This window comes from Beta vulgaris, chromosome 4, assembly GCF_026745355.1.
Source record: "Beta vulgaris subsp. vulgaris cultivar EL10 chromosome 4, EL10.2, whole genome shotgun sequence".
NCBI lineage: Eukaryota > Viridiplantae > Streptophyta > Magnoliopsida > Caryophyllales > Amaranthaceae > Beta > Beta vulgaris.
This window is the reverse complement of record NC_079205.1, coordinates 33,705,582-33,727,126: the sequence shown is the minus strand read 5'-3', so window position 1 is coordinate 33,727,126 and position 21,545 is coordinate 33,705,582. Positions and strand designations below refer to the sequence as shown.

Below are 21,545 nucleotides of genomic sequence, written 5' to 3'. Positions count from 1 at the left end.
AGGAGGTGAATTTGAAGTAGATGGTTGATTCTTCAGACTATTATTTGGTTCTAACAAGGCTATTCTAGTTTGAAGTTTTAAGTCTTTAGTTTTGAATTCTAACAATTGTTCTTTAATTTCTTTTATTTGAGTTTTAAGAGTGCTGACTTCAGTTTGTAAATCCTTAGTTGTAATTTGTTTGAAAATATTAGGAGTCGGATATTGATCAAATATTTTTGATAAAGTAACTGGTTCAGTTCTAGTAGGATTTTCTTTTTTGCAAACAATATCTTTTAATTTAAAAAGATATTCCTTTTTTATATCTGGATCGTTAATTTTGTCTATTAATTCAAATAAAAATTCTTTTTCATTATTATCTTTCGTAATAACATTAACGGAAGGAACGAGGATAAGGTCTACATATTTTTTAGGTATAGTCCAGTTTTGAAAATTAATCGGAAAAGATATTTCCTTACGTTGTACTATGTTTGAGTTATCACTATCATGTGAAAATAACTTTCTAACAAAAGTAGCCATGATCATACAATAATAAAATTTAGTGCACGTAGCAGATAAGTATAGTATATCTATTTTTGATATAGTGTATGTTTCTGTAATGCATTTAAGTAAATATTTTCCTATACGATATAGTGTACCTAGTTATGATATAGTGTTCCTATAGGATATATTGTACCTAGTTATGATATAGTGTACCTATGTATGATATAGTGTACGTAATTATGATATATTGTATCTATTTTTGATATAGTGTACCTATGTATCATACAGTGTATCTATTCTTGATATAATGTATAACTGAGTACTTCTTAACCGGTCACGTGCCTGGCCTAATCTACACTATTTTTAGTGTGAACCGGGTCCATGCAAAACGGATTGATAGTGATTAAATAATCCTAATTTTTTTGATCTCCTAAAAAAAAACCCTAGTTTTTTTGGTTTGTAAAAAGAACTAAGGTATACTTTCCTTTCTGTCCATGTCCAGTTGTCTTCGTCCTCTGCTGATAAATCAAGTCCCTGAATGAGATAGAGAAAGAGGTGCCGATTGCCATGAACGTGGATTCACCTCAAAGTCAAAACACTTCACTCCAACGCCTTCAAAATGTCGAAAAGGTAAACTAAAACTTCCCCAATTCTCAGTGATTCATATAGTTTCTCGAAAACAATATTCATTTCTTATCTATATACTCTATTTAAATTGAATTACCTTAAATTATGAAATGCAGAGAATAGTTAGGGTTTTGGAGCTAGCAGGCGGAGTGATGGACGAACTTGCAAATCCAGCTGGACCTCGCAAAGAATTACTCAACAACCATTGTGGCGAATTTATGCAACTTATCAAGGTCTCTATTTCTTGTTTCTTCGTTCAATCGATAATAGTGTTATTTGACAACTAGATTTTATTGCACACAATGCATGCTTCAACTTATAAAAAACATGTATAATAGTCATAGTATCTTAACGTAGAATTTTAAAACCCTTAAAAATTTAATAGAGATACTCCAAATATGATCATATTTCAGAACTTTTGCAATTTATTTCTTTTTTCGTTGCGGATTAGGGTCTTAATTTAGGGTTTGTACTAGAGAATTTGATCTGAATCGGGGCTTATGAATGTTGCCAATGAATAATTAGATCTTTTCGGTTTTGTTGTCGGTGTTTGTTTCGGTTGGGGAGGGAAATTGTGCTAGTGGCTACTGGCTACACATTAGTAGTAGTAAGTTCTTGAATTTGATACTGGAGGAGGGGAAGTTAACATGTATGACATTGATTAGATATGAGTACTTGCGAATACAAATTGTCAAGTTAAAGAATGTCTGTTAAGAGTTTTCTCTGTGTATCACAGTGGTTTCCTAGGATATTCTCTTATTCTGGTGTTTGCAAATGTTAAATTTAGATGCATTCCTTTTGCCTTGTTGTGCAAGATAGGATATTCAAGTGACTTTGCGTGAAGAGATTAAGAGTGCTTGTGAGTACCGACCTTTTGAGAAGTGCGATTACAGTGCTAGATTATCAAGCGAGATTTCTTGCAAGAAGCTGGAGTACGTTATTTCTCAGCTCGATAAGATGAAGGAGACGATTGATCAATATCAGGAATCTACATGACATGGATCAAAATGTAAGCTTCTCTATATTTTTTGTCCACTATGTCAGCTTTCCTGGCTATTTTGATTTGGATCTTGGATGATGTACTTGTGTTAGGTGATGTCATATGGGACTTGATTTTCTTTGCTGGTGTGGATGCTGTAACGGTCCTCTACTGCATAAGTGTACTTCATTGATTTGTCATTTTAATGGGGGCAGTTGATGTAGGATGACTTTGTGCAGTTGAAGTGGGCTGTGGGCATATAAATTATAATAATACCTGAATTCTCCAATTTGCGAAGTTTTTTTTTGCTTAATTCTGTTTTTCAGTGCCCTCTTTAGAAAGACATTGCTATTTATCAGATCCCTTTTTGTTTTCCGTTTTCAGTTGCACACTTGCACTTATGGGTGACTGATATTAAGTTCTTGCAACCTGTGGTTAATTTAAAGGGGCATACATTATATAGAAAGAGGACAGAAGAAGTTACAGTGTGTAGAGTTTGAGTAGACAGTACAATCTTTCCATGGGTTGTGGTTTTTGAATTATTTCAAAATAGGTTAAAAGAGTAAAGAATTTGAAAGTTGGGACCTGCAGATTGCATAAACTTTTAGCATCATTTTATCTTATAAGACAACGACTGCAATTATAATCTACCCCCAATAATGAAGGGAGAAGAAATTTATAAAGAATATAAGGAAAGTAAAACTTAGGCAGGCACATCCAATGGAAAACGAGCTGAAGCCATGAATGCCTGTAGATTACTCAAGCACTGCAAATTGCCTCTAGTGCTGAGGCCAATTCCGCTCTGAGCTCTTTTTATCCAATTGTTTTACATGTTCATGGCAGAAACATACTTGCTACTCCACTTGGCCTCTAATTCCTAATTCATTAATTCAAAGTTGCCTATAGTATTGGCTTTGTCTTTGCACATCCATGAAATGGTAGCATTCATTGCTGCAAGAAGAATTTTGGAGAGGCAGATATTAGAGACTAGATGAAGCTCGGTGCTACTGTGCCTGCTCAGATAACCACAAAGAATGTGTTTGACATGCAGCTTTGGCTTGCTTAAAAAAATAAAAGCTAGATGAAGTTTTTAGGTAATTATAGAATAACTAACATATTTTTAATTTCCAGCTTTGTGTTTGCCCAACACTAGTTGTTTGATTTAAGTTCAAAGAAAGTTCTTTCATGTCATCCTAATGCTTGTAGCTATGACCTAGTTCAATTAGGAGTATCAGATTCTTCTAATACACAATCTCTAGCTTATTAGCTTTTGGCTTGCACTTCTTTATGTCTAGCTTATTAGCTTTTGGCTTACACTTCTTTAAGTCTAGCTTAATAGCTTTTGGCTTGCACTTCCTTTAAGTTTGAGCTAGTTTTATGAAATAGCGCCAATATGAGCATGATTGCAAGGAATATCGATTTTGGTTTTTGGTTCCAGTCTTCTCCTGCTATGATGCAGACTTCTAGCCATTGGCCTAGACAGTTTGCTTTTTTCTTCTTATACTTTATTCTTAACGATTATGTTATCATAATGAAGTTTGTTTATATCAATTGACCTGAACAGGCTGCTCTACTCATCTTATTGATGCATCCTACTAGCCATTGGCCTAGACATTTGGTTCCTATGATGCTCGAACTCGGGTATGACGATCTGACACAGGTACATATTTGAGTGTCAGATCCTTAAAATTTGAAAATCAAGGAGTCCGGTAGACGTTTTCGAAGGATCCTAAATCTGCATTTGGACTGGGCTTTTTTTTTCCCCAAAATGGCAGGATCTTTTCTACTTTTTTCTCCTTTGTTTTCCTTGGGCAGTTTTATTCTTATCTTATTTTGAGAGATATTTTTGTACTTCGAGAAAATATCAGTGTAGCACATTTTAGATAAGACTAGTACTTAATTTCATATCTCAAAAAAGTCCATATACAAAACATAATCAAAATCTGCCAAATGCAAAAAGCGCATCTTCAAGTTTTAAAAGCAAACAAACAACCGGCTAGCTTTTTAAAGTCGAACAAAAAAACTTCCAACTCAAATTCCTAACAAAGCTCTTCTAAAACAGTCACTTCATTCAAGCTCTTCCCCTTCATGTTCTTCTTCTTATGTTAAAAAAATGTGACTTCTATGGTGGGATCGTCAACAAATATATATTTGCAAATGCATCCACATAAGCATCATCAATGATGAGTGAATCTCTGCTTATAAAAGTATAAAATAAAGGGGAAAAAAAAAACAGTTAGCCAAATATTTATCAAAAATCTGAAATTAGTTTTTATAAGGAAAAAATTTTCACAACTATTGTCAGCTTTCTGATAAATATTTTGCTAAGTGTTTTTTTGTTTGTTTTTGTTTCATAAAGTGAGATCTATTCATCATTGATGATGTTTATGTGGGTTCATTTGCAAATATTTTTTTTTGAAGATCACACTATAGAAGATATGTTTTTAACAATGAAGAAGAACATGAAGGAGAAAGCTTGAATGAAGTTTGACTGTTTAAGAAGAACTTTGTTAGGATCTTAAGTTAGAAGTTTTTTGTTAGACTTTAAAAAGTTGGTCCGGTTGTTCTTTTTTTTTTTTTGAAACTTGGAGATGATTTTTAATTTGGATTTTGGCCAATCTTAATTATGTTCTACATTTGGATGTTTATGAGATATGAAATTAAGTACTAGTCTTATCTAATATTTTGTGCTATGCTGATATTTTGTCCAAGTACAGTTAAATATCTCCCAAAATAGGGTAAGAGTAAAACTGCCTAAGGGGAAACAAGGAAGAAATTGGTTTTAGAAAACTGTCATTTTGGAGAGGAAAAAACAGAATCCAAATCCAGATTTAGGATCCTTAGAAAACATGCCCCAAGTCCTTGATTTTCAAATTTCAAGGATCCGAGTTCCGACACTCGGATCTGTGTCAGATCCTCGTACTCTTATACTCTAGAACTCTAGACATTCCCTGTTATCATCATAATGAGACGATTTCTTATGATAATGAAGTTTGTTTATACCAACTGGTGTGGACAGGCTGCTTTACTTTCATATTAAGCTTCACATTAGGCATTAGAAGAGGTGCACGTTATAGAGGATAACTTAGAGGGGTCTTGTTACATTTTTTTGCGTCGGAATAAATGAGATGGAAAATCTCATGTGATGTCTGCACTCTACATAGATTGTGTAATGCCGAGTCGCATGCTTATGTCCCTTGCTGCCATTCTACTATTATTTCATCTTGAGTTGGCATTCGATTCTATTAGTATCATATATTTTTCCTTGAGATAGTGTGTTAGTTTCTTGGTTTATCATTTGTTCTAATATGATTTCATCATTTTTATTGTGCGAGGTAGCTTGCAGCTGACTGTTGAGAAGCCGGAACCTGGAAATGCATGAGTTGATACTTTTTAAATAGCATTTAGGGTTTTACGCGAGAAATTGATCCGAATTGGGGTTTATGAATGTTGCCAATGAATAATTAGACCTTTATCTCTTTTCTTGCCGGCATTCGTTTCGGTTGGGAAGGGATTTTGTGTTAGTGGCTACACATTAGTAGTAGTGAGTTCTTGAAGCTGATACTGGAGGAGGGGAAGTTAACATGTATGATATTGATTAGATTTGAGCACTTCTGTTTTACAAATTATCGAGTTAGAGAATATCTATTTAAGTTTTCTTTACTCCGATATGCTCTCATTGTTGTGTTTGCAAATGTTGAATCTAGATGCATTCCTTTGCTTTGTTGTACAAGATAGGATATCCAAGTGACACTGCATGAAGAGATTAAGAGTGCGTGTTAGTATTGACCTTTTGAGAAGTGCGATTACAATGCTAGATTATCTAGTGAGATTTCTTCCAAGAAGTTGGATTGTGTTATTTCTCAGCTTGATAAGATGAAGGAGACGATTGGTCGATATCAGTAATCTGCATGACAAGGATCAAAATGTAAGCTTCTCTATATGATAGCTTTCCTAGTATACTAAATTGGACCTTGAATGATGTACTTGTTTTAGGTGATGTCATATGGGATTTGATTTCCTTTGTGTGTGTGATTGCTATAGCTGTCCTCTAATACAAAAGTGTATTTTATTGACGTGTCATGTTCACAGTCACAGTTGACGTAGGATGACTTTATATCTGTCTTACTGGGCTACAGCTCTGTTGTGTCAGCCGTGTCAGGTGTTAGGAAATGATCCTTTACTAGTTGAGAAATATTGGTTCTGCACTACTTCAAGCCTAGAAATCGGTACATGTGAGCTAATACGCAATGTATATACTGATAGTCTGATACTGAATTAGTTTGCTTTCGGGGCGCTTCAAGATAGAGCGAAGATGAAGTGGAAATATAAACCAATCTGCATGTTCACATTGTTAATACTCGAAAAATTTTAATTTGCAAGATTTATAAGCTTAATGCTGCTGCTAGAGACCTCGTTACAAAGACATCTTCGTTTGTCAAACCCATTCTTATTTTTTCCATTTCTGATATTACTCGTGGTTTATTTATTTCCAGTTTTTGCACCCTGGGGTAATTCTTTCAATGGGCATACATCATATTGAAATAGGAGAGAAGACTTTGAGTATAATTCTATCTATCCTTTGGAACAATGAGTATGGAGACTGCAATCTTTACCCTTGATTTTCTGAAATTATATCTGTGGCCTGCAAATTGCATGAACTTTTTAGCAGATGGTATTATTTTGTCTTATACGAGAATGAGTAAAATTATATTCTACCCCGAGCCCTAATAGTAAAGCGGGAGGAAATAGAAAAAGATACTAGTTATTATGAAAGGAAAAGACATAGCTAAACAAGCTTACACCATGGGGGCCTGTAGATACTCCGGCACTGTGAATTGCCAGAAATACTGGGGCCATTCCTGCTTTGTGCTCGCTTTTATTCAACTGTTTCTCTTGTTCATGGTACACTTGCTACTGCACTTGCCTTTTGAATTCATTTGTTCATAATTTTCCTGTACTATTGGCTTTATCTTTGAACGAATCATATAAAATCATAGCATTTCTTGTTGTGAGAAGAATATTGGTGAGGATGAGCAGAGAAATTAGAGACAATTTGGTGCTACAATTTCTCTTCACATAACCCCAAAGATTTCATTGGGCATGCAACTTCAGCTTGTGTAAGTTATAAGCTAACTGAATCTTATAGCTAGCTTATAAATTTGTCAACAAATTTCTAAGTTTTTGTTAGCTAGCATGTTTTTTATTTTCAGTTAGGTTTACTAGATACTTCTTATACAGAATCTGATAGCTTGTTAGCTTCTGGGCTTGCATTTTTGTAGACTTTGAGCTAGTTTTGACAAATAGATCCAGTATCAATATGATTGGAAGGGGTATTAATCTTAATTTAGAATTTACCACCTATTATGCAACCTTCTAGTCGGTTTTGGGCATGGATGATTGAAAACCTGAAGTGTTATGAAAGACTGGGATGACTTATGTTTTAGATATTATTTTTTCTCACACAAGGACAGTCTTCAGTAAACATGTTAGGCTTGAGATACTTGCTCACTTTTCTGATCTCTGATTACCTTACCTAAATCCTGCTGCTCCTCAAAAGAAGCTCATCATTTATTCTCCCTTCAGCAGTTTTATGATTGTGTTACCCTGCATGCTTGGTCAAGATAACATTATCTTTTACTTTATTCTTGACAATTTTGATCATAATGACGTTTGTCTGTATTCATTGGCCTGGACAGGCTGCTCTATTCCCATTTTGAGCCCATGTTAATGTTACGCACCGGAGGAGGTGAACACAGTAGAGTACTAATAAGGATATCTATATATTCCCTTGCATTCTACTAGATGAAATCAAAAATCTTATCTGATGTCTGCACAGGTTGCTGTCCAGATACATGCTGATGTCTTGTTACAATTCTAGTGCATTTGTTTTCTCTTGAGATCTCATAAAATCCCATTGGTTTTGTATGTTTTTCCTTGAGATTATGCTGTTAGCCCTTTGGATTTCTCATTGGTCTTCGTTGTTTTATCGTGTGAGGTAGGCATGCAGCCAAGTTAATCTTGCTGAGAAGCTGGAACCTGGAAGTGCATAAGGTTATGCTTTGAAATTGTTCGTGCTATGTTGAAAAAATTGTCGACCTCTTGTTGCAATTTGCTAGGGTCTGCTGTATGGATGAAAGAAACCAGTTGGTTGGAGGAGCACACAGTATTGTATATGAACTGACACTTTTATGTTCAGACTTATTAGTGTCTGCAAATTAGGCTGTTGTCTTACTTGTCTATACTCTCATTTTAGATATTTTAGTTACATTAGCCAATTTTAGGCATAGTTCTTGACATATGTACGATTGATTTGTGAGCTGACTCAGAAATTAGAGTAAGTTTTGCATCGAACACTAGAGCTAACTTCCTCATGCTACTAGGCCTTGTTCAGACTTCAGTTTAGTTAATTTACCTTTATAATGGTAATAAAAATAAATAATATATATCATAATATTTATTACTTCCTCCGTTCTAAAATAAGTGAAATACTTCTCTATTTTATGTGAGTTTTTTGAGAGAAGTGTTTCACTTATTTTAGAACAGAGGAAGTATAATAGAATAGAATAAAATAATTATTATTATTTTCTCTCCTAATGTAATCAAACTCTTGTCTAGACACTTAATATAAGGAGATAAGCTGTTAGATGGTTATCTGTTAGAATAATAGTGTATCTAGTATTCTAGGTGATTATGGAAACTCTTGTATATTTGTTGTATAGTTCGTTTAGGAGCTTTAGTCATAGTCGGTTTAGGTGAAGTTTCCTAAACTCTTGTATATATACTTTGCCTTTGATTAAGTAATATAAAAAGTTATTTTCTCTTGCTTTCATCTTTCTCTAAAGTTCAACATGGTATCACAGCTAGGTCAAATATTCTCATTTTTTTTTCGAAGGCACGATCTTTCCCTGTCTCCTTGATCGCCTCTGGTCTAGTTTGTCTTCCTTTTTCATTTTTTTTTCTTTTGTGAGTGTGTATTTTCCTTCTCTGGTTTGGTTTGCTTCGTACGAGTGAAACAGGCACTGAGATAATGGTTTGCTAAATGGTCTTAAGCTTTAAAGGCTTATGGTTTTAAACAGTCTTATGCAGATTATTCTTTGTTCAGTTATCCCCGTGATAGTGTTCCTTTACATGTTCTTGTGTATGTGAATGATTTGATTATTAGTGGATCTTCTCATGATGTTATTGTCCGTTTTAAAGCCTATACGAGTAGTTGTTTTCGCATTGGTGTTTTAAAGTATTTTTTGGGTCTAGAACTTGCTCGGAAACCAGATGGTCTGTTTCTTTCTCAATAAAAATATGCTCTTAGTGAGGTTGGTGTGTTAGGTTGTAAGCCTATTGATACTCCTATGGAGCAAAATTATAAATTTGCTTCGATTCAGGGGGAGTTGTTTGAGTTTCCTTCGTCGTTTAGTTGGGCGACTTGTTATTTTTCTATTACTCGTCATGAACTTAGTTATTTTGTTCATACTCTGGCCCACTTTTTTAGTTCACCTTAGATTCATCTTTGGGAGGCTGTAGTGTGTGTCTTGCCCTATCTGAAAGGTACTTCATATGTCAGGGTATTTTGCTTCCTCCTATGTCTAATATGTGTCTTATTGCCTTTTGTGATATTGACTGGGCACCTTGTCCTTTGACACGTCATTCTTTGTCTGGTGATTGGGCAACTTGTTTATTTTTCTGTGTAGACAAATTGGGTGGTCACTTTCACAACCTTAAAAGTTACCTAAAACAACCAATATTAATCCACAATCAATCCTTTGTGAATTTACAACAATAATAAAATACTTTAAACCCTTCTTATAAGTGTTTAAAAACTTTTCTTATCATTAAAACTTAAGTATTAAAGCATCCATCAATAATATTCTTTTCAAATTTCCAGCAACATATTATATATTTAAGGAAAAATTGACATAAATAATCCCAACTTTCACCAGTTTTCTAAAAATTATCCGAACTTTGGATTATTTTAGAATAATCCCAACTTTAGGGAGTACCTTCTCAAAATAACCCGAACTATTAATTTTCTATATATTATAGACCTAAAACGGATGAGTATATGCAAGAAAAGTAATACTTCGGTTTATTTTGAGAATATTCCCTCAAAGTTATGATTATTCTGGAATAATCCAAAGTTGGGATTATTTTGAGAAGACAGCAGAAAGTTGGGATTATTCCTGTCAATTTTTCCTATATTTAAACTCTTTATAAACATGCTTAAACTTATTTTAAAACCATAAAAACAATCTCATAAACTATAATATACTACTATGATTTTCCAATCTTTAAAACCCTAAAAATCCATGCTTTGATAATTAAAAATCCAATTCGAAGTTATTAAGTACATCTGAATTTTTATTTCTGTAATATATAAATTATATAAACTTAGATTCACAATCAAATCATCAAACTATAACTTTTAAACATAATCTTTATTAAAACAAATCTTTAAAACATGAACTTTGCATTGAAAATAACTTGAGGAGGCAGCAACGGCCATAAGCGGTCGGTGATCGACCGACGGGATGACAGCAGCTGGCGAGGAAAGGGAGTGAATACCAAAGGAGAGGAAAAAAGAAAAGGAAAAGAAAGAGAGAGAAAGAATAGGGCTGAAATTTGTGGGGGAAAAGGAGGAGAGAGAAAATAAGTTGTGTGAAAAAAAAGTGGGGTTTATAGGATTTTTATAGTTTCCCCTTGTGGGCTTAGGAAAAGGTGATTGGGCTCAAATATAGTTTAATGATTAATGAAATTAGTGTTTGGATTTCCCATACTCAATTAGGAGTCATTTTCCTAATCCAAAAAGTGTTTGGGTTCCTCATATCCACTTAAAAATATTTTTCCAAATCCAAAAAGTGTTTTAAGCTTTTTCAATATTTTTCTAAGCATGCCTAGATAAAATATTTTAACTTCTTTAAACCATTAAAATAATTCCTTTGGCTTTCGAATAGTCAACCTTTGAAGAAATAAATCATTTAAATACTAAAATATATTTAAATATAAATAACTATACATTAAAATATATTTTATTAAATTCATAAATTTACGGGGGATTACACATATACCATTTTTAAAACTTCCACGTGGGAAGAGAATAAACTAAAGTCCAAACTCCCATGAAAGGAGAGAAAGAACCCGAAAAAATTGGGTAAAAACTCTCAGAAAGAGAGAGGATCGATGAAAGATTATTAATAACAAAAGTAATAAAACTAAAAGAAAAAAGAAGCATTGGGGGCTTGCCACCATCGAAAGAATGATGCAGCCCTAAACTAGAAGAAAATGATTAGGGTTCTTTTGAAGAGTAAGAGGAGAGAGGGAGAGGAGGACGATGGAAAAAAATACATGGTTAATTTTATCTAATAATTTGTTCGGAAAATTATTTACAAAGTTTTCTTAAATAGAATATACTCATAATAAAATTGAGGTTTAATAATGATTGTCCAAATCTGATAACATATTATGAATCAAATGAAGATCAAAACATAATTATAAAAGTAAGGATTATTTTTGGAGCGACAGTGTTCTATTATTGGTTTACGGTTGGAGAAGAGAAGATAATGGAGAGGAAAGATGAAGAATTTTGAATAATTTGAGTGTTCTACTATAACTTAGTTTTGGAAGCTTGAGATAAAGTAGGATTTTTTATTTTTATCAAAGAATTTGTTGTTAATTTGATTTAGTGTTTTTTTTTATTGATTTCTTTGTTAAAAAAATAATTAGTTACCCTTTTTATCTTATAATTATAAATATTTCACAAATAATAATTAAACATGCAATTATGTTCTCAAAATTGTTCTCTTAGAATTAGGAAAAATAAAAGAACAGTATTTGGGGAAAAAAATACTAAATCAGAGTTCAAAGACTGGAGATGCCAATTCCGTAGCCGGGAAAATCTGACAAAGAAGAACTCCTATGAAGCAAAGCAACAATGGTGGCGATTCACATATGGCAGGAGAAATCAGTAGAGTCTAGACCACGAGAGAGAGAGAGAGTCTAAGAGGCAAAGACGACGTTCGACTACTCTAGAACTAGGGATTAAGGTTTTTTTTTTCTTTTCTTTGAGTGGAATCATAAATGGAAGAATAGAGATGAACGACTAGATTTGCTTTTGGGTAGTACTAGTATGTATTTTATTCTTTTTGGTGGGGGTAGTACTAGTATTTAGGACATAGTATGATGCATTAAAACTTATTTTGAAAGAGTTTTACTGATTTGAGATTTACTTTTCACACCTTTTTTTTATAATTTAATTACATATTTGTGAATTATTTTTCTAAAATACTTTGATAATAATATTTTTTGAAATAAAATATTACATATAATTTTTTTCGAGTATCTTACGAGCTTTTCGAGTCGAGTATCGAGTACAAATTGCTCAAACTCGACTCGTTAGCTATTGAGTCGAACTTTGACCGAGTTTTGATTGAGTCGATCGAGTAGCTCGCGAACTGTCTCGTCTCATTTACACCCCCTAATAGGAGGACACACATTTAGAAAGAAAGGTAGGTATTCTGAATAAATTGTATAAAAATTGAGGATAATTTAGTCCAAACAAATTGATAAAATGAAATAGATTCTATCTTATGAAACGAAAGGAAATGAATTATAATAGAAATGTTGTTGAAAATAAATTCCTTTTATTTTTCCTCTCTCCCTCTATCTCTCTCATATCATAAATCCATGTGCCAAGGCTTTAAATTTCATTTAAAATAAAGAAAGTGTTGTAAATAAACTGAAGAGAGAGAGAATCGTGTTGTGTATATTATTCCATGTAGTCCGGGGTATATATATATAATACAATAGTTAGGGTTTGCTTGGAGAACAAAACCCTAGAATATCCCGGATATATTAACGGGGGTATAATGGGCATCCATATTATATTTCATAACACTCCCCCTTGGATGTCCATTATACAAAATAAAAGTTCTCTCTTAAAATAAAATATTTCTAATGCGCGTAAGATGCTGCCTCATTAAAAACCTTACCAGGAAAACCCAGTGGGAAAAACCATGGTTAAGGGAAAAAGAGTGCAGCGCGCATCTACTCCCCCTCATGATTACATAACTTGAGATCTTTGAGACGACGTAATCCAATACGGTAAACTAATTTCTTGAAAGTAGCGGTGGGAAGTGCCTTGGTAATAGGTCTGCCAAATTTTCACTTGAACGAATCTGTAGAACCTGTACATCACCATTCTTCTGCAGTTCATGGGTGAAGAAAATTTTGGTAAAATGTGTTTTGTTCTATCACCCTTGATGTATCCTTCCTTGAGCTGTGCAATGCATGCTGCATTATCCTCATACATAACTGTTGGAGCTTCTTTCCCTATAGATATGCCACAATCTTCTCGTATATGTTGAATTACGGACCTTAACCATACACATTCACGACTAGCTTCGTGGATAGCTAAAATCTCTGCATGGTTGGAAGAAGTGGCTGCAATGGTTTGCTTCATGGAACGCCAAGAAATGGCAGTACCACCACTTGTGAACACATATCCTGTTTGTGATCGAGCATTATGGGGATCAGACAAATACCCTGCATCTGCAAAACCAATTAAGTCTTCTTTGGGTTGGTTAGAAAAGAATAAACCCATATCTTTCGTTCCTTGGAGGTAACGAAGTACATGTTTTATTCCATTCCAATGCCTTCGAGTTGGACATGAGCTAAACCTTGCTAGCAAGTTCACAGGAAATGATATGTCAGGTCTCGTATGGCTAGCAAGATACATCAATGCCCCTATTGCACTTAAGTATGGTACTTCAGGACCAAGGATTTCTTTTTATTTCTCGAGGACGGAATGGGTCTTTATCAACATCAAGTGATCTTACAACCATTGGGCTACTCAACGGATGTGCTTGATCCAAATAAAACCTTTTTAACACCTTTTCCGTATATGTTGTTTGATGCACAAGGATTCCATTCTTTAGATGCTCAATTTGTAGCCCCAAGCAAAATTTTGTCTTTCCAAGATCTTTCATCTCAAATTCTTTCTTCAAATATTCCACTGTGTGTGAAATCTTTCAGGGGTCCCAATAATATTTAAATCATCAACATACACTGCAATTATTACAAATCCTGCCCAAATCTCTTTATAAAAATGCATGGACTGATAGGGTCATTCTTATAGCCTTCACTTAAAAGTACTCACTGAGGCGATTATACCACATACGCCCTGATTGCTTCAATCCATAAAGAGATCTGTTTAATTTTATGCAGTAATGTTCTCGAGAATTAGAATTTGCTGCTTCTGGCAGTTTAAATCCTTCTGGGACTTTCATATAAATGTCATTGTCCAGTGGCCCATATAAGTAGGCTGTGACTACATCCATTAAACGTAAATCAAGTCCTTCTCTTATTGCCAGACTGATAAGAAATCTGAAAGTAGTTGCGTCCACCACAGGGGAGTATGTTTCTTCATAATCAATTCCAGGTCTTTGTGAGAATCCTTGTGCAACTAAACGTGCTTTGTATCTCACAATTTCACCATCTTCATTCTTCTTTCGTACAAAGACCCATTTATGTCCCACTGGTTTTACACCTTTAGGTGTACGGACTACTGGTCCAAAGACTTCTCTCTTTGCAAGAGATTTTAATTCTGCCTCAATTGCTTCCTTCCATTTTGGCCATATCACTTTGTGCACACTCTTCAATAGACTTTGGTTCATGATCCTCATTTTCTTCCATAACATCAACTGCTACATTGCATGCAAAAATTTCATCGACGTCGATTTGATTTCGGTTCCATTTTATTCCAGACATGACATAATCAGTTGAGATCTCTTCATTGTCAGGTACCTGAATTTCTTCCTTTGCCATGTCTAAAGTCTCTCCTGGAGATCCTTCAAAATTCTTTGTTTCCTCGGTCTGGCCATTATCAATTCCTGCTCCTTTTCTTTTCCGAGGATTCTTATCTTTGGAACCAATAGGTCTACCACGCTTCAGGCGTGCTGTAGACTCACTAGCAGTTTGATGTTTTCCTTCTGGGACATCAATTTTGATTGGAGCATTCACAGCTGGTATATGCGACTTGGTTACTCTATTTGGGTCAGTAAATGCGTCTGGCAATCGATTTGCTAAGCTTTGTAAATGAATTATCTTTTGGACTTCTAATTCACATTGTTTATTACGAGGATCAAGATGAGATAATGATAATTCATTCCAACTGATTTCCTTCTCCAGCTGTTTATTCTCTCCCCCTAATGTTGGAAAAACTGACTCATTAAAGTGACAGTCTGCAAATCGAGCCTTAAATAGATTCCCTGTGGATGGCTCTAGATATATTAATTATTGATGGAGATTCATATCCAACATATATTCCTAACCTCCTTTGAGGACCCATCTTAGAACGATGTGGTGGAGCAATTGGAACATATACAGCACATCCAAAAACTTTTAGATGGGAAATATTTGGTTCCTGACCAAAAACCAATTGTGATGGGGAGAACTTTTGATTACTCGTTGGCCTGATGCGAATTAATGCTGCTGCATGTAATATAGCATGTCCCCAAGCAGAGATTGGGAGTTTGGACTTCATAAGTAGTGGTCTAGCAATCAACTGGAGACGCTTTATTAATGATTCAGCTAGACCATTTTGTGTGTGAACATGTGCTACAGGATGTTCAACACTTATCCCAATAGACATGCAATAATCATCAAAGGCTTGAGAAGTGAATTCACCAGCATTATCAAGGCGGATTGCCTTCATAGGGAAATCTGGAAAATGTGCTCGTAATCTAATCAATTGAGCAAGTAGTCTCGCAAACGCCAGGTTGCGAGTTGATGCAAGGATACATGTGACCATCTACTCGATGCGTCAATTAAAACCATAAAATATCTAAATGTTCCACATGGTGGGTGAATTGGCCCACAAATATCTCCCTGTATACGTTCCAAAAAATTGATAGATTCAAAATCTATTTTGGTTGGTGAAGGTCGTATTATCAACTTGCCTTGTGAGCAAGCAGCACATGAGAAATCATTAGGAAGAATCTTCTGGTTCTTCAATGAATGTCCACATGAATTTTCAATTTTTTCGCATCATTATTGAACCAGGGTGGCCCAACCGGTCATGCCAAATAGTGAAATTATCTGCAAACTTCCTGTTTACTATGGCATATGTTTCAATTGTATTGATTTTAGTATAGTACAGACCAGTGGAAAATGCAGGTAATTTCTCCAAAATATTCTTAGTGCCTTGGGTAATACTCGTGATATGAAGGTATTCAACATTTCCTTCACTTATTGTCTCAATATGATATCCATTATGGCGAATATCTTTAAAGCTCAATAAATTTCTTTGAGATTTGGGAGAATATAGTGCATCAATGATTTCAAATTTCGTTCCCATAGGCAATAATATATTTGCTCTTCCGGAGCCTTCAATTATCTTTGTACTACCTGATATAGTACTCACACTAGTTTCTTTCATTGTCAAATAAGAGAAATATCTCTTGCTTTTTAGTATGGTATGAGTAGTTGCACTGTCTGCTAGGCATAAATCTTCACCATTCATTGCTAACTGAACTTGAGGGGTATTCATATTCTTCAAATAAATGAAATAACAATAATATATAAGAATAACTAAATAACCAAAATTTAACAATGTCATTAAAATCATAGTACTAACAAATAAAATCTAAAATAAATAAATAACATAATCCACACAAAAATCCATAGTAATAACTTAATAAATGAAAACGAAGTTTTATTCTTTAAATGACCATAATCTAATCTAAGGATTAATTATTCCCTTCAGGGGTGGTGAAGAAATCAGCAACTTCCAGGTGAGTTGTATTGCCACAATCAAAGTCACCTTCGCCATCTTCGTACACAAGATTTGTTTCTACTTTCTTTCCCTTTTGCTTTAATGATTGTTGATAAAGGTCAACCAAGTGTTTTGGTGTACGACACGTACGAGACCAATGACCTTTTCCTCCACATCTGTAACATACATTGGTCACGTTCTCATTTTTATCTTTCTCTTGTTTGTTATCATCTTTATTGTCCCCCTTCTGGTGGGAATATGAATTCTGGAAAAAACCACCTCGGCCTCGACCTCGACCATATCCGTATCCACGTCCACGTCCACGACCTCGACCATGTCCATATCCACGTCCACGTCCACGTCCACTATTGTTGGCATGATATTTTTCTTTCCCATTATGGGATGTCGCATTCGCTTCAGGGAATGGAGCAGAACCAGTTGGACGTGATTCATGATTTTTCATCAGTAGCTCATTATTTTGCTCAGCCACAAGGAGACAAGATATAAGTTCAGAATATTTCTTAAATTCCTTTTCACGTATTGTGTCTGCAGGACAACATTATTCGCATGAAAGGTAGTGTATGTTTTCTCTAGCATTTCTGCATCAGTGATTTTCTCTCCACATAATTTCAACTGTGAAGTAATTCTGAACATAGCTGAGTTATATTCACTTACAGACTTAAAGTCTTGTAGTCTTAAATGTAACCAGTCATAACGAGCTTTGGGTAGTATTACAGTTTTCTGGTGGTCATACCTTTCCTTTAGATTACTCCAAAGGACTTGTGGATCTTTCACAGTCAAGTACTCAATCTTAAGACCTCATGGAGGTGGTGGCGAAGAAATATCATAGCCTTAGCTTTGTTTTGACTTGTTGCTTTATTTCCTTCTTTGATTGTATCACCAAGGTCTTTTGCATCTAGGTGAATTTCAGCATCTAGCACCCAAGACAAATAGTTCTTTCCAGTAATATCAAGAGCCGCAAATTAAGTTTTGTAAGGTTCGACATAGTACACTATATACAAGTGAATATTGCGAAATTAGGACTTCATATCAAATTGTAATTCAATATTGTGGTTTAAGTAATTCATATACTAGGGAATGTAAGGATATAATTTGAATAAATATTGTTCCTATAGTGTTGCTATACATCCAATATAATATGATACATGTTTTAGACGCAAGAATAAAACAAAAAAAAAAAACAAATAGTAACCAAACTGACGAGGCTTTCATATGGAGAATCAAGTCTAATATAATACCACCAAGTTGTAATCTAATAACAAACAAGCAAAATAAAAAAAATAAAAATCTGCTCATATGAAAAATCAACAATTTGGAAACATCAGAAACATATAAGTCCAAGTTGGAGGTTGTCAAGTTACTTAGACTGCTCTTTCACTTAAAAGCAGTAAGTGAAATTGATTTGGAGATTTATAGTCTTCTTTCCTATTGTTGACTACTTATGGTGCCACACTAATCGAGTACATCCAAAAAAATAAATTTAGAATGTTAAGAATTCAATAGTAGAATTCAATAGTAGTAAACAATTCGCTTAGTTCAAGTATTCAATAGTAGAATTTCAATGCACCGAACAAAAAAAAAAAAACATGCGGCAATACAAACTCAATGCACCGAACAAAAAACATGCGGCAATATAAAACATAATCAAAAATTTCACAGTTCCTTTGTTTATAATAATTAGTCAAAAAAAAAAAATCTAACAAAGGGTAGTCGCTAATAACAAAAGTGATAATACTTTACCTCAATGACAATGATTTTCTTGGTTTCTTGTTTGCTCAGTCGGCTAGGGTTTGGTGCTGATAACGTGTTGTAAATAAACTGAAGAGAGAGAGAATCGTGTTGTGTATATTATTCCATGTAGTCCGGGGTATATATATATAATACAATAGTTAGGGTTTGCTTGGAGAACAAAACCCTAGAATATCCCGGATATATTAACGGGGGTATAATGGGCATCCATATTATATTTCATAACAGAAAGTATAAATTTATTTATTATTGTATATATTGAGGATCTGAAATTGAGAATGGATGGTTGAGATTACCCAAGTTATTTTTTTTTTTGAAAAGTAGATTACCCAAGTTATGGTAAGTGGTAACAATAGCCATTGTAAAATTTTGGGTAGTGGTATGCCCATTATTGTTTTTGAAAATAACGAACTTTGAACACGTGTCCTACACAATTCGCCACAACCCTCACATCGTAGACTGTAGAGCTTACTTTTAAGAAAAGAGGCGGGAAAAAAGAAACCTCACTCTAACTCTGTTTCTCTCACAACTCTTTCTCTCTCTCCAATCTCCATTGCAACAGACATATTCAAAGCAAAGAAAAAACTTGGACAACACCTGCGAAAAGGTAAAACTATCTCATTCGCCATTTTTATGTCTATCAAGCTAATTGAATCGATTTTCAGTTTCTTCAATTTCGCTTTTCGAAAATTGAATTTAATTCATGATTTTCTTCAATTTCGATTGTCAAGAATCTTGTATTGCAGTCTATCGATTATCATAATCTGATTATAATTTTTTTTCGTAATCTGGCTTGATAAATTGAATTTCGTTTGATATTAACGATATTGTGTTTGAGTTTGAGATTCTCTGGTTTGTATTTTCTTGCATTATTTTTAGAATATCATTAATGATTTTAGTTCATTTGAATATCATTGAGAAATTGAATTTCGTTGTATCGATAATTGTGTGTTTAATTTGAGATTATTCGGCTTTTAAATTTGTTCTTACGAAGGAAAAATCTAACTGAAGAAGAATGAAAACAAAGGAAGGGATAATGAGTTCAGTATTAACAATGAAACTGATGATTGTCAAATCGATTCTCTTCAGTTTCACTTTTCAAAAAATTCAAGAATCTTATATTGTAGTTCATAGAATATTAACAATCTGATTGTTGTTCTTTCGGTAATTTGGCTTGAGAAATTGAATTCCGTTTGATATTGAGGATGATGTGTTTTGAGTTTGAAATTTTCTGGTTCAAATTGTTGTTTATGGAAGAAGTATACTTGAAGCACAAGACGAAGAAAATGGAAGGAATGATGAGTTCAGTATCAACAGTGAAAGCGATGATTGTGGTGATCTTGATGTGGACGATTCTGTTTCGATGTGTTTCTGCTGCTGTGAATCATACTGTTGGTGGTTCATCTGGTTGGGATCTCTCCTCCAATCTCTCTCTCTGGTCTACTTCCACTTCCTTCTCCGTCAACGACTCCCTCGGTAACTCCCTCCCTCTCCCTCTCTTGTTAATCGAATTCGCAAACACACACACTTTACTGTTCTGTCCTTTTCTTTTTCATGTTAACTAGTGTTATTCTGTGTTTATATTTGATACAAGTTTTAATTCTTGATTGTTGATTGCTATTCAATTCAAGCGCTACTTAAGTTGAATTTCTTCCTTGTGACGTTTCTCGCTAGATTGTGGAACATCTTTAATCATATAACTAATATTATTTCTGCTACTTATTTTTCCTTGAGAAATTATTGAAGCTTCTTTCATGAAGAATTTTGCTACAGCATGTTCTCTTTATTTCAGCTAATTTATCTCAAAATAAGAGAAAAAGAAAGGGGTAATAGAAAATACCCTTGTTGATAAAAAGATTGGAAAAGCATAGTACATGATAGTCTAGGCTCTACTAGTAATCTAGTCTAGGCTCTACTAGTAATCATACTTGTTTGTGAGCTAAAACAATTAGTTTATGTAGGCTTCTTCTTTTTCTTTTTTACGTTGTAATGTAGCTAGAGAATCTTCAAATGTGTACTTGTTTATAATCGGTCAAGATTATAGATGTGATGATCATTATAGTATACCTAGTTCTAACAGTACTCGATATGTGGGCGATAATTTTGGTGTGTATGCTCTTTTAACATTTGTTGGACTACCTTTTGACCTTACAGTGTTCAACTATACCCCGGATCATGACGTCTTCGAAGTGAGCAAGTCGGATTTTGAAACATGTCGCATCAACAGCCCTATATCTACGCATGACTACGATGATGAAAAAGGACAGACAGTAATCCTGCTTAGCCAACCAGGTTGGAGGTACTTTGTCTGCGGCAGGTCAAACCACTGCACCCAGGGTCTGAAACTAAGCATCCAAGTTCTGAATCAGCCCAACAACACAAGCTCTGACGACATCGAAGATGAACCAGAAGACCATGAACCAATCCCAGCTACTGGAGGTGGTTCTAATGGTAGTGGGATACAGGGCGATATTCCCAAGCATGGTCCACATTCGTCTGACGGCTACAGTAACTTCAACGCAGTCACTACTGGAAGGTGTTTGCTGCACCTGAGCATCTTCATGATGGGAATTATGTGCATTTTCTGTTTTCCTGAATGTTGGCGTTTGCAAATGGCTGGTGTTTGACTACTAGTCTGGACGATGCTGAACTAGTGAACTGTAAGTGCCTGAAAAGTTTAGGTGGTGCATGTACTGACAAGATATCTAGTAGTGTTTCAGCTCAAGTACATAATGATAGTAATCGCAGCTGTGAGAATTTAGTTGTGCAATTAAACTAGTCCCTCGATAAATTTGTTTTGCTTCATCCTGCTGATGAGCGGTACATTTCTATCTGTGGTTTCATCATTGATAAATTGCTGGGATTACAATGTATATTTTGATATGCCCCATTTGTCAATTTCAACTACATTGTCAGGTTACATTT

General features: G+C 34.5%; 3 protein-coding genes across 7 annotated transcripts; 2 read left to right on the top strand and 1 right to left on the bottom strand.

Moving 5' to 3' along the window:
• The first annotated feature begins 942 nt into the window (after nt 1–942).
• Nucleotides 943–8,918, top strand: LOC104907178 (mediator of RNA polymerase II transcription subunit 11). Of its 4 annotated transcripts, XR_007273383.2 has the most exons (5): nt 943–1,110; nt 1,224–1,340; nt 1,927–2,116; nt 3,651–3,746; nt 5,426–5,755. XR_007273383.2 is itself a non-coding variant. In XM_048643039.2 (4 exons), the coding sequence occupies exons 1-3, from the start codon at nt 1,048–1,050 to the stop codon at nt 2,101–2,103; spliced, it is 357 nt and encodes a 118-aa protein (XP_048498996.1). In that variant the 5' UTR covers nt 943–1,047; the 3' UTR covers nt 2,104–2,116; nt 8,089–8,918. The 4 variants fall into 4 exon arrangements, 3 of the variants coding, with proteins under 3 accessions (XP_048498996.1, XP_048498995.1, XP_048498994.1); XM_048643039.2 differs by lacking the exons at nt 3,651–3,746; nt 5,426–5,755 and adding an exon at nt 8,089–8,918; XM_048643038.2 differs by lacking the exon at nt 3,651–3,746 and having other exon boundaries at nt 5,433–5,755.
• A 4,221-nt stretch (nt 8,919–13,139) lies between these two features.
• Nucleotides 13,140–13,814, bottom strand: LOC130591120 (secreted RxLR effector protein 161-like). The gene has a single exon (XM_057394038.1). It carries the CDS (start codon nt 13,812–13,814, stop codon nt 13,140–13,142), a length of 675 nt encoding a protein of 224 aa, XP_057250021.1.
• Nucleotides 13,815–19,000: 5,186 nt separating this feature from the next.
• LOC104907181 (blue copper protein) lies at nt 19,001–21,493 on the top strand. 2 transcript variants are annotated; one of them, XM_048643036.2, is made up of 3 exons: nt 19,001–19,227; nt 19,881–20,096; nt 20,775–21,493. In XM_048643036.2, exons 2-3 carry the CDS (start codon nt 19,907–19,909, stop codon nt 21,245–21,247), a joined length of 663 nt encoding a protein of 220 aa, XP_048498993.1. In that variant the 5' UTR covers nt 19,001–19,227; nt 19,881–19,906; the 3' UTR covers nt 21,248–21,493. The 2 variants fall into 2 exon arrangements, with proteins under 2 accessions (XP_048498993.1, XP_019108098.1); XM_019252553.3 differs by having other exon boundaries at nt 19,002–19,227; nt 19,878–20,096.
• The last annotated feature ends 52 nt before the right edge of the window (nt 21,494–21,545 follow it).